The sequence below is a fragment of the Cicer arietinum genome, chromosome 4 (genome assembly GCF_000331145.2).
Source record: "Cicer arietinum cultivar CDC Frontier isolate Library 1 chromosome 4, Cicar.CDCFrontier_v2.0, whole genome shotgun sequence".
NCBI classification, from domain to species: Eukaryota; Viridiplantae; Streptophyta; class Magnoliopsida; order Fabales; family Fabaceae; genus Cicer; species Cicer arietinum.
This window is the reverse complement of record NC_021163.2, coordinates 23645324-23659457: the sequence shown is the minus strand read 5'-3', so window position 1 is coordinate 23659457 and position 14134 is coordinate 23645324. Positions and strand designations below refer to the sequence as shown.

Sequence of the window (14134 nt, the reverse complement as noted above, 5' to 3'; positions counted from 1 at the left end):
GGGAAAGATGTTTGAGTTTGAAGATTTATTTATAAAGGTGTGTGTTAGAATATTTAAAAATAAAGAAATGGAAAAGTAAAAAACAATGGGCAAAAAATAGATGATAGATGTGGAGGAAAATGCAAGAAAAAACAATGGTTTATAAGGTTGAAGTTGAATTTAAGACCGCAAAACAAGTTCAACCTTTGCATCTGTCTCAAAGTAACGCCCCACACGAGGTTCCTCTTTTTCAACTTAACCAACTCTTTTTTTCCTTTCCTTATCATCTCATTTTCATTTTGCAATTTTTTATCCTTCTTTTTTCTAAGAATATAGGAATAAACTTTTGGATTTGTATTATTTTATAAAAGAAATCATTGATTAATATTGGTGACTAAGCTACACCTATTCATGATGGTGAAAGTTAGAGGAGAGTGAGAGAGAAGGAGAACCTTAAATAATATTGCATCTTTTTTTAACATTTAAAAGTTCAAGGAATCATTTACATATTATTTCAAAAAATCAGATATTCAATTGCAAATCATTGCTCAATTTAGGGACTTTGATTTAACCTTTTTAGTTCATAAACTATTAAAAAATATCAAATAATTTAGCAATGCACAAAGTAATTAAACGTACGTAAAAAGTGTTTTATAATTATGTACTAATTTACTTATATGTATGTACTTCCACTAAAAATAAAAACTTAAAACACATATGTACAACTATCATAGCGCAATATAATACCACTACATATATCCCTGAATACAAAACATTAATGACTGATCATGAGAATTAAATAAATTCTAATAGCAATATATTTGTTAACAATCAATTATTTTCTAAGTAAAAAATAATTAATTATTTTTTAAAGTTTACTTTTTCAAAGAAATTAATCATTAGTTTACCTTCTATATATCGTCATTTTCTTTTGTATGTAGAGTAATAAAGAAACTCGCATGCAAGTGTCAGATTATAGATTATGAATTCAAACTTAAAATATAATGTAGTATTTATTCTAACAATATTAGCATTACTATATATACCTTTCATAGTCATTTTTCATTAGTTATAAAGAATATACAAATTAATTAATATAGTAAAAAAATATGAAGGAAGTTTTATAAAAAATGAAATAGAAAATTCTCATAGAAATTATATATATATGTTTTGTCTGGAGATGAAATGATTAAAAAAAATTACATCGTAAGATTTTATATTTAAATTCAGATTCTATATTTATGGAAAAAAGCTAGTATTAGTTTCTTTTTTACTCTTAAATTTTTTATTCTATATTTAATGTGTGTGAAATTTTTACTACGATGTAATTGTATACTAATTAAATCAAAAAATTAAATGATTCTTAATTTTCATAAATGAAATTTGTATTACACCAGAAAAAGTCAACTTTGTAAATTTGTTATTTTGTTTTTTTCATTTATAACTTTTTTATATAAAATGATTAATTAATTGTGACACTCACTACAATAGGATGAAAGTCTATTTAATTTGTGAAGTACTCCTAACGGGACACTACATGCCTAATCACTCTATGATGATCATATAAGCATGCGTTGCTTTATAAATGGTTTGTTTTGTTTATAAACTCTTTGTTAACATTGATAACCAAGTGAGTCAAAAAAAAAATATAAATGAACAACCAAGAGCATGCACATATGCGTACGAAGCAACGACTTTTTTCTAGAATAAAGAAGGGGCCCAAGCCTATAAGCAACGACTAATTGTTTTGTCTAGAAGTGTATAATGGTTGACCAAAAAAGAAAGAAGTGTATAATGAAGTCGGCTTCACTCCCATTCTATTTTATATTAGAATCTATAAGAATGTGACGACCAATCGCAACTTGTCACCACGACAATTAGTTGAATAATTGTCTTTAATAGTGACATTGTAAATCAATATATTAGTATCAATTGACATGATGAATAATTAACATGATATATTAAATAATTATGATTGAGGGATAGTATAAAATTATTTTATACTATTAGTATAGTCTCTTTAATTCATTCTATAATTAATATTAGTTTTTGTTTGATTTTAATCCTCCAATTTTTAGAGATGAGTATTTAATAATTTAGAACTCAATCTAAAAATAAGTAAAATTTAATCAAATATTATTTTAATTAAATTTTAAATTCTCTTAAATGGTTGATTTTTAACTAGAATAATTAGATCAAAATATTAGTGTGACGACTGTGTCATTGTAAAATGAAAACTCTATTATTTACTATAGCTCAACAACAAAAATAAAGGTAAAAATAAAAGCATTTGAATAAAAAATAATGCGAAGTGATGATCATTATTCTTCACCACTTGACGCTCAATTCCATGCGGCGATGCATTGCGAAAATCATCTTCTTCTTTTTTTAATAACATAAAAAGTATATATAGTTATCATTTATCTCATTTATAAATAGTGTAAGACCCATAATTTTAAAGTACCCTTTTATGTATTTTTGGTATATTTTGGATTTTTGGCTCGGAGGCTTTTAAGCCAAAGTTAATAATATTTTGGAATTTTATAATCAAAATGATATTTCGATGCCAATTAGAATTTCTCGTCGATAAATAAGTTGAATTTAACTGCGGTAAATACTTTACGGAGAATTTAAGGCGTTTCGGGTGAAACGGTAATTTAATAAATATCTAGATTTTGAGATATTTGTTAAGTTATATTTATTATATATTTATATGTTTGCTTGGAGGGAAAAAGAAAGGAAAACTAGAAGGAAGGAAAATGAAAAGAAAATAGTATATAAAGGAAGGAAGGAAAAAGGAAGAAAGGAAAAGCAAAGGAAAGAAATAGAAAGGAAGGAAAACTCAGAATTTCCATCTCCTTCCTCTGAACTCACGTGAGCATAAACCCAAAATCCATCCTTTCTCCATTTTTCGTTTTCGTTGCTTCCTTTTCTTCAAAGCTAGTGACCCAAGGTTGGGTGAGGGTTAGACCAAGGTTTTCGTAACTCCACTCTTCCTCTTTGATTCGAAAACGAAGAAAAACGGTTTTTGAGATCCAAACACAAACCCCTCCGTTTCTTCTAGATCCAAACCTCTTTTCTCGAAGAGATAGAAGGGAAAGTTGCTCACCTCCGTGCTACGGTGCTAGTGCACTAATTTGGAAGCGGCGTTGCGAGCGGAGATTTTACCGGAATTTCTCGCGGAACCGGAAACACTCGATAAAGCTAACTTTGAGGTAAGGGCTCCTTCCAAACTTCTAGCTTGCATTAGGGACTTATCTGTAGTTGTGTGGGAAGGAAATTGTTAGGGTTAAATGTATCGATTTGGGGAAAAACCAAACTAGTGCGTTATGGGTAAAACCCTAAGAGTTAGGTTTTGTTTATAGTGATGAATGTTTCGTGGTAAATGAATTTGAATGTCATTGTGTATGATTATGGGTAAATGAAACTTGATGTTTGTTAATTGGTGTGGTTGTTGTGAATTATGGTTTGAATGTGAAAGTATGTTTGAATTTGTTTCTGTGGAATTTGAAAACCATTAGAGTTAAACGAGTATTAAAAATGGGGAATCTTTTAATACCTCGGTTTACTTAATGTGTATTTGAGGAAAATGTTTAAGTTAACTGGGCGTTGAGAATGGGGAATCTCTTAATGTCTCGGTTACTTAACTATCGTTTTTGAAAATCGTTTCGGTAAATGAGTATTAAGAATGGGGAATCTCTTAATGACTCGTTTACTGCATGTTTTGCGAGAAAATCGTTTAAGTCAAAAGTATATTAAGAATGGGGAATCTCTTAATATGACTGTTTGCTTAACGTTTTGTTTTGAAAATCATTAAGTTAAATCGGTATTAAGAACGGGGAATCTCTTAATGACTTATTTAATTAATGTTGTTTGAAAGTCGTTTAAGTTAAATGGGTATTAAAAATGGGGAATCTTTTAATATCTGCATTTGCTTAACGATTGTTGTGAATGGAGTCTGTGTATGCTCATGCATTTCATTTGGTAAATTGTGTCGACCCGTGATAGGTGACACCTTGGTAAACTGTACGGACCCGTGATAGGTTGTACGTTTGCGATTTACATTTTAGTAAATCGTGTTGACCCGTGATAGGTGACACCATGGTAACTGTACTGACCCGTGATAGGTGGTACATTTACGATTTACATTTTTGGTGAATTGTGCTGACCCGTGATAGGTGGCACCTAGGTAAACAGTACTGGTCTGTGATAGGCGGTACGTTTACGATTCCCGCTTTTTCTTTTAGTAAATCGTGTTGACCCGTGATAGGTGACACCATGGTAACTGTACTGACCCGTGATAGGTGGTACATTTACGATTCCCGCTTTTTCTTTTAGTAAATCGTGTTGACCCGTGATAGGTGACACCTCGGTAAACTGTACTGACCCGTGATAGGTGGTACGTTTATGATTTACGCATTTTAGTAAATCGTGCTGACCCGTGATAGGTGGCACCTCGGTAATTGGTACTTTGGCCTGCGATAGGCGGTACAATTATGATTTACGGCCCTTCGAGGAGGGTTTTGGTTTGGAATTCCGAGTCCATGCATTTTGGCATATACGCATTGCATTAGGGTGCCTGGCACGCGAGTCATGTTTGATTTGAGTTTATGATTGAGTGATTCGAATTTTGATTTATCGTGATAACTGAGATGAAGGTGTTAAGTGCTATGTGTTGTGTATTGTGTGTGAGTATGATGGTTATCGAACCTTTGTGTGTCGTAGTAATCGCGTAGAAATTGCTAAGTGTTAAGTGGTGAACTTGATTAGGAATGACTTAGGTTAATTCATGAATTTTTGGAAAACTGATCAGGGAAATCGATTTCCCAATCGATTGGATGGGTAAACAGGGACTTGGCCAATTCACAAAATCGATTAGCCAATCGATTTCGAAAACAATTTTCAAAGGAATCAGTTAAGAAATCGATTGCCCAATCGATTAGGCCTTAAGTCAGGGGCTCAGGAACCAATCAATCGATTTACCAATCGATTGAATTCAGCCCAGGATTCTGTTTTCATTAAGAATCCCTCACCAAATCGATTAGGAAATCGATTGGCTCGAAACCAGGGGCTCAGGAACCAATCAATCGATTTACCAATCGATTGAATTCAGCCCAGGATTCTGTTTTCATTAAAAATCTTCACCCCAATCGATTGCCCAATCGATTGGCTCAGTGAAAATCCTCATTTTTAGTTGTATGATTAATTGCTCATGAATCTATCCATGTTTTGTTTTATCATGTGTTAATTAGGAGATCGAGAACTGCATTTTACCTTCATTTTCATTGGCAATGTAATGTATGAACTTTTCGCACATTGAAAATCCTGTTAAGGTGCATGCTTAGTTAAAAAGTTGTTTTGAGCATTCAAAAACTTAACTGCTATGTGTTAACTGTTATTTTCTGGTTGGTGACCCTTTACACTATTGTGGAAATCTGGGCTTTGCCCTCAGATGAGAGTCAGGACGGCCCTACTGGTTCGTACCCTACGGACAGGGATGGAGATGGGAATGCTTGACTGCGGTTGTGTTAGGAGGATCTCACGGGGCGCGTGGAGATTACTCAGGGTGTATAGTTTTTGGTAGGATGATCAGATTAGGATGATGTATAGGGACTAGGGGTCCTTCTTTTTGGTTTGGAGTATTTTAGTTTTGGAAAACTGTACTTATACAAATATTATCAGTTTGATATCATCTTTGAATGGGTTCCATGTACCATTTGATGTTTATGTAAAAATGTTTTGGATTTATAATTGGAGAAACTTTTCCGCTGCGTAAATTATAATGACTCAATTATTTATCCAAAAGCATTTCCTGATTTATTTCTTTGTTCGTTTTTAATTACTTTTAAAAAAAATATATATATACCCTCGCTTTGAAAAACGGGGTGTTACAAATAGCAATTCAATCATTTTGTTGGGAAAAGGAAGACATAGAAAATATAAAGAAGAGCACAACCACTTCATGAATTTTTTATCCATTTTAAAATTATGTTGAAAAATATGGTGCAATCTTCATGTTGACTTTCTCATAAAGTTATTTAGCAATTAACATAATTTCATCATACACCATGTATCAATGTTAATCAATACTCATGTGTTAATCAACACTTTGTGTAATCATAATTGTATCAATATATCTTTGATTTGAATTTACACAAGTCAAAATAGATTATTCTATCAAATTTTTCTATCACAAACTTCACAATAGAACTTGACTTATTATAACCGTGCAATAGATAGGTTCCCAGGAAAGGGATGTGAGCCACAAACAAACACTTAATAACCAAGTTTTTTCTTAGCCAAAATTTTGCCTAAAAAACACTTCTACAATATCATCATTCTTTTCTAATGTGGAAAATCAGACAATGTGGCAACCATATAGCATACGAAGAACTTTATTTCCATAGACCTAAACAAAAGCTACTTGTTGAGAATGACTCATAGGTAGTATCAACTATGCAATTTGGCACAATTGATTGTTGTGGAGGCAACTGGGGTTGCGGGGGGTAGTAGCTCTTCATGATATAGTTTAGGGGTATTGTAAAATATGAACCTTATTATTGCTATTTAAGCACAACTTGTATTATGAAAACTCGAATACATTCATCTAATAAAAAGGAAATACAATTGTTCTATATTCAGAGACATAGGCATCATTGATTGAACTTCGCTACCAAACGTCTTGAGTTCCTATTTGTGATTTTTCTCTTTAATCTTTTAAGATTTTGTTGTTGTTCTAACAATTGGTATCAAATGACGTGTAACTCTGGTACAAAATTGAGGTGGCAACTATGCATTATGGGGAAGAAGGATTAAGGATTTGTTGGCACAAGAAGGTCTTCAAAAGACGTTGTCTGAAGATAAATTGAAAGACATGGCAAAATTTGATTGGAAGGAGATGAAGGATAAGGTCGTAGGGATGAATTGTTTGTGTATCAAATGAGGTGATGTATAATATCCTAGACCTAACAAACAAACTATTCAAAACGCTCACAAAACAAGTGTTCGCGAAGCAACAATTGTATAGGTTGAAGATGCAGAAAGGACCCGATTTACAACAACATGTCAATACCTTCAACAAAATAATAATTGATTTGGTGAAGCTTGGGGTTACAGTCGATGACGAAGACAAGGCTATTATATTGTTGTCCTCGTTATTAGGTTCGTTCGAAAACCTAGTGACAACTCTTACATACAAGAAAGACTTTATTAAGCTACATGATATTACCGCTATACTTCAGTCTCATTCTCAAAGGAGACAGAATGCAGAGGAAGCATCTTTAGGCGAAGGTCTGTATGTCAAAGAAGGTGAAGATCATGGAAGAAACAAAGGTAAAGCAGGTTATGAGAAAAAGAAGTATAAGTCCAAGAATAGAAAATCAATGGAGTGCTTCAGTTAAAAACAAATCATACATTGGAGGAAGGATTGTCCCAAAAAAACAGCATGGATCATCCAATTCTGTAAACGTGGTTCAAACTGATGACTTTGGCAATGAAGGAGATATTCGTTGTATTTCATTAGTAGCTGCACAGAAGCGTGAATTCTTGACTCTGATTATTCTTATCACATGAAGTCGCACAAGGAACGGTTTACCATATTTAGGTCAAGCAGTTTTGATTTTGTTTATTTGGGTGATGATAAAACATGTGTTGTCATTGGATCAAGAGAAATTAAAATTGTCATAGACGAGGGTGGCATGTAAATGTTGAATGATGTCAGATATATTTCAGAATTGAGAAAGAGTATGATCTCCTTAGGTACTCTACAAACAAATGGAATCTCATATAGGTCTAATGGAGATAGAGAGATTTTGAAGGTTAGCAAGGGTGCACTAATAATGATGAGAACAAAGATTACTTTAGGTAACATCTACAAATTGTTGGGTTGTACTGTTGTAGATTATGTTGCATCATTTGAGTCTAATGATGATGCAACAAAACTGTGATATATGTGCCTGAGTCATCTCAATGAGTGTAGGATGACTGAACTTCATAAGAGACATTTGTTGAAGGGAGCCTGCAGTTGTAAGTTGAATTTTTGTAAGTATTGTATACTTGGGGAACAATGTTGTCTTCATTGTAAATCTAGGAAACACAAAATAGAGGAAATCATATATTATCTACATTCTGATGTGTGGTGCCTAACAAAGAGCCCTCTATTTATGGTTCTAAGTATTTTGTGAGTTATACATATGATTTTGTTAGTGCAAAAGTGGTTTTAGCTACAATCCTTTTGTTGATATTTTGATGATAACAAAACGAACAAATAAGAACAATTATCTTTTAACTGTATTTGTTTAGTGTGGATATTAAGTTAGAAAATAAGTATTGATATCAATGACTATTTTTTTTAACACAGGATATTAACACCTAATAAACAAATAATTATGTCTACTAATAGAGTAAATCATAATATAGCAATAAGAAACATTGCAACAATCATATGATAATTTTATAGTTTGGGTCAAAGGTTAATGACAAAGGAAATATAAGTCAATGATTGAACCTTCTAATCGCAAAAGAAAAGAGCACTACAAGAGTCAAGACCTTTGTTAATCCTATGACACAAATATAAAAAGAAGAAAGCTCAAAGTAAAGTCTTTGATATAGTCAATGTTCTAGTACAAGTTAAATCCTCTTATGAACAAAGAAAGCGGGTTAATCAATGAAGTGCCCATGACTCTTACAAATTTGTTAAAGTTGTGTTTGACTTTGTTAAACACACTATCAACGCGACTCTGATGAATCTGATTACACGCTCACTCTGATGATTTTGTGTTTGATAATTCTGGTAAACCAATTGACCATTTGAACAACGTTTCAAGTCAACAATCTGATAAAGTCAATATTTTGACAAGAGGTCAATATTCCAACATCATTGGCTCGTCAAAGATAGACTTATCCTTTTATTAAAGAAATGCATGGCATCATCTAATAGTGACATAATTTGAGATATGTCTTTTTAATTCAAAATACAATGAATTAATTATATATGTATATGCTAGAAAGGTTGATTTGCCTTAAATACTAATTCAAGATCTCCAACAATAAGATTTTCAATTGATACATTTATCAATATTTAAGTAGAAAATGGCTAATATGTTAAAAAGAATTTCTATACAATTCTAGAGCACATCAAAAGAAAAGAATGAATGAACAATCATCTCATTATAGAGTTACTATAATTGATGTAAATCAATCAAAGTGTTTTATACACTTGAATTGATATAGGGCTTGAAATGTTATATAATTTCAATGAGAGCTAGAATCTTAGAAACAGACTTTGCGTCAATTTATACATAAACTGAAACTGATGTAAATCAATCTGATAGTTGCACAACTCTTTCATTCATAAAAGGTACAATAATATTTATAAACCTCAACGACAACTTGTCAAAAAGTTGAGAATGGTGCTAATGGTAACTTTATGGAGATGCGTAAGAAAAATACTCAAAGTCTGAAAAGACAAAGTAAATAATATTTGTATGTTATTGCTTAAATAGTGGATTAAGTCTTCGACTATACTGATAATTTCTCTACAAGAAGAAGACTAGATGTAGCAATAGTCTTTTAAGAACTACTATAAAAACTTGTGACCCATTTTTCTTTCTCTAGTATTTTAATTTAAATTTTTTATGATTCAACTTTATTTTACTTAAACCGGTTATAATTATAAGTTGAATAATTTGATAAATAACATATCTTTTTGGTTAAGCAACTAAAATAATTTTCAAAAACAACAAAACACAATTCAAACTCTCTTTTCTTATATTTTCCAGCGCCTTTAGATTTTTCACGCAATGTTTGAGTGTATTTTCTCAAATATAAATCTGAATATTTTGCAAGTTCAATGTGTGGAAAGTAGAGGTAGAAAATCAGATGAAAGACTGCAAGAAAAAAAAATAAAGATTTAATTGTTATTTATAAAAAGATAGAGGATTGCGAGAGTTATTTTTCTCTATTTTTTTATAAGGAAAATCATCTAAATTAAATCAATTTATTATTTTTTTGGCACAAAAATATTGTTTATATTTAATTATTAAAATAAAAAAGTTTATAAGATTTTTTTTCTTTCAAAAAGATATGTTATTTGAATTGATTATTTGAAGTGTGATATAATTATTATGAAACCCGGATCAGTTAAATATTTAGTTATAAGAAAGTTGTATTTAAACACAATTTGATCTGAACATTTTTTTTTTTTCCCCATTTTAAGGGGCAAAAACCCCAAAGAAATCTCTAGGATCCATATATTAGTTCATAACTTGATGAAGCTTTAGCACCAAAATCTTGGTAATGGCTTTATAGGAGACATTACACAAATTTATGGATCTAAAATCTCTAGCATTACACATCGGTTCACCTTTAGGAATCAAGGCAATTAAGGTCTCATTAATCTTTTTAACGCTGGCACGATGCATGTAAATCTCTTGGACTAGATTACAAAAAGAAGCACTAATCACTTTCAGCTGCTCTTGGGGTTTTGAAGGCACCCATATGATTAGTCACATTAAAAATATCACTTCTATTGACCTCTTTATTTATAATTTGGATGTCCGATAATTTTAAGAAATAAGAGTTATCTAATCTAAGTGTTAATTAGCGTCAAATACAATTTTATTCGTGTAATTGTTAGATTTGATGTGTTTTGTGTAGTGCGTAGGATTCAACTCGCTAAATGATCACCAAGGTAGATGGATGAATCAATCATTCCTTCAAGAGAAATTATAGACCATGTTACATACCATTGCTCCATCGCTCAATGTAAGACTCCAAAACATGAGAAATTTCTAATATGCTTGGTGGTGGTGCGATCATTTTGAGGGATCAGAAACAACATCATCTTTAGAGGTAGTGTAGCCGGTTTTACTATTTTGCTCTCACAAATAAAAATATTTATTAATAAAATAGGCAGAAATAGGAGAAAGTTGTATTCAGATAGTACATTCCTTTCGAGTTTTGCAATCTATTTGAGAAATAGTTGTTTTGTAAATGGATTAGAGTACCTCTTGTACTCTCGTTAATATTTGCAATCATTTTGCTTACATAATATTAACCAAATACATCAATTTTTATTGATTCAAGTATCTCTTATAAAAAGAAAGAACAAAAAGGAATTCATACAAAATTTGCAAAAAGAGCTTATAATAAAAGACAGCTAATAGTAATATACAAAGACAAAAAGATAAAAAATAAAAAATGATATTAGCATTAGATATATACTCAATCAAGATCATGAATGGGGATTCATTAATACTACCCTTCAATTCACAAATACTTTCTTACATTGTTTGTTTGTTTTCTATACAAGATGGCAAGATCATACATACACGTTTACCTCACTAATGCCTCAGGCCAACCAGTTCAATATCAAATATAAGTGTCCCTAAAGTGGAGCCTTCACCATTTGCAAGGCGAGTTGGATTAAAAATGGTAGTGAATAGCCTCTGCCTGTCAAAGAACTTTTTTTTTGGAAGAAGGACCAAAGAATATAACAAAAGTCAGTACCTTAATAATTAATCACTTACAAATTGCACAATAGACTTACTAAAGGAAAACAGACAAATAAAATTAGATCACAATATCTTCTAAATCAATTGCAGCGATCGTTTAAAACTGATTTCGTCAATGTGTAACTTGAGTTATCCGATTTCATATCAATAAAACTTTACTAGTATGTAATTGTGGAGCAGAAAAGGGTTAATAAATCTTACATTAGGTGGAAGAGGTTCCTGTGATGTGTTTTGATAGCCAAGTGATGGAGGTATGATGACTCTACGAATACCACCTACTTTCATTGATCTCACTGCCACATCAACTCCACCAATTACCTACATGACATACACCATTTCAATGTCAAATTTAATATTGAGGAAAAAAATTCCAAACACAAATTACTTTAGTTCAGATTCAATCAAATGAATTGTACAAAATTTGGCAGTTATAATCAAGCTTACCTTACCAGAGCCAAGGACAAAGACAAAAGGAGTAGGATCACCATTCTCATCTTTGTGGTCATAGGTTGAATCAAAACGCCATCCTTGTTTTGCTGCCAGCCTACCATAGTAATGAATCTCAACCTTCAATATAGAAACATAGACTAAAATCATAGTTCATTCATAATGAATAATAATGTAAAATAACCTAACTTATCCATCAATTAGTCTATGATCATCAAGAGACTTTGATACTGCATCTCTACGACTACAATTTAAAACACTAGGTCATGCATAAAACCTCATCTTATAAAATAACAATGACAATGACAACAAAATTACACATGACTACTAATTTTGATTAGCAAAAAATAAAAGGATGGAAATAGTTATTGCAAATATGTGAAATTTTGGATTTGAAGGAGAGAATGAATTATACCTGGTCCCCATCTGAGGGAACAGCACCAGAACCAAGAAGGAGATCCAAAGCCTTAACAGTAACACCACCGGAATTGGGGATTTCATAGAAGTCTGCTATTGGAAATTTGGAAGAAGAAAAGGAAGGTGGAGGAGGAAGTGAGAAGATTAAAGCAGAGAAAGTGGTGGAGATTATAGACAGAGATAATGGTCTTCTTGTAATTCTTGCAAACATGTTGTTAATGTTACATGGATATTTTGTGTTAGAGGGAGTGGAACTGACACGTATTGCATTTCCAGAGACACAACATTCTATTATCATCATCTTCTTCTTCTTCTTCAATTTCAATTTTCTCTCTTGTGCTGACAAAATGGATCCATAAAGCTCTTTAACTTGCTTCCTAGCAAATCATATTGGACAAAAATTACATATACATTTTGTGTGTGTTTCTCTAATTATAATTTAATAATATGTGGTTTTATATCTAGTTGTATTCAATAAATAAAGACTATTTTTAAATTTAAATTTTACTAATAAATGTTTAGTTTATGAAAATATTTTACATTTTTATTTTTTAAAGTTTGTGTTAATTTTAAATTGAATAAGAAGGTTAAAGATTTTTGAAATGAATAATCATTTATATTTTTAGAAACAATTAAAATATAAAAAATACTTTTTATAAATTTTGAAAACTCATTTTCATTGTCTAACGTGTTATCTTTTTCTATGAAAATTATTTACTTCAAAAAACTCCTATAAAGGTAAAATAAACACATTTTATTAATAAATGAAAACAAAAAATATTTTCATAAAGTAAATGATCTGAGATTATTTCGAAATACATTGATATTTCAAAAAAAGTTAAACTTTAAATTTATTGAAATACTTGTGTTTCAATAAACTTAAATTGAGTTTTACTAAGTCAAGTCATGTACGTTTTTTAGAATTAAAATTTTACACAAATTAAATTCACGTAAACATACACAAATTGTGTTCACATAGGACATAAAATTTAAGAATTTAAAGGTGGTATGCAAATATAGTTCACGACGTATGGAAACTAAGTTTACGTATAGATAAATTATTTGACATTATGTTAACTATACAAACTTAAATTGTGCATGCTTACTTGAAATTAAATTACCTCAACATATTTAAACTTAAATGGCATAAGGTGAACTAAGTTTACGTATATATAAACTATTTGACATTTTCATTAACTACGTAAACTTAAATTGTGTATAATTATTTGAACTTAAATTGAGTATGTTTACTTGAATTTAAATTGCATCAACATACTTAAAACTTAGATTGTGTAAGGTGAATAAACTTACCTATACATAAACGATTTGACATTCTATTAACTACATAAACTTAAATTATGTATAGTTACTTGAACTTAAATTCTATATGTTTACTTGAATTTAAATTGCTTCATAATACTTAACATTAGACTGTGTAAAGTTATGTGAACTTAAATTATGTAAACTACGTGAATTCAGTTTGCGTATACAATTTTGATTAAGTTTTTGAACTTGTGAAAATTATAATAAATCGGTGAATGGTAGCGAAGATTGATTAAAAAAAGAAGAAGAAATAAATGAAATGGAAGAAGAAATTAAAAGAGATAAAGTTTTCACGTCTGAAGTATAAAAAAGTGAGAAGAAAAGTTAATGATAAAATTTATAAATTTGATTTGATTATAAGAGTAATTTGATCAATTAAAAATAACTGAAGTGTAATTTATGTACAACGAGAGGGATGAGTATAATTAAAAAGGTATTTGATAAAAAAAAAAATC

At 30.6% G+C, this 14134-nt stretch overlaps 1 protein-coding gene across 1 annotated transcript; it reads right to left on the bottom strand.

Moving 5' to 3' along the window:
* Positions 1-11165: 11165 nt before the first annotated feature.
* Positions 11166-12771, bottom strand: LOC101514460 (peptidyl-prolyl cis-trans isomerase FKBP17-1, chloroplastic). The gene is made up of 4 exons (XM_004497547.4): positions 12355-12771; positions 11937-12059; positions 11694-11810; positions 11166-11441 (listed from the first exon to the last, which is right to left on the bottom strand). The coding sequence occupies exons 1-4, from the start codon at positions 12655-12657 to the stop codon at positions 11322-11324; spliced, it is 663 nt and encodes a 220-aa protein (XP_004497604.1). The 5' UTR covers positions 12658-12771; the 3' UTR covers positions 11166-11321.
* Positions 12772-14134: the final 1363 nt, after the last annotated feature.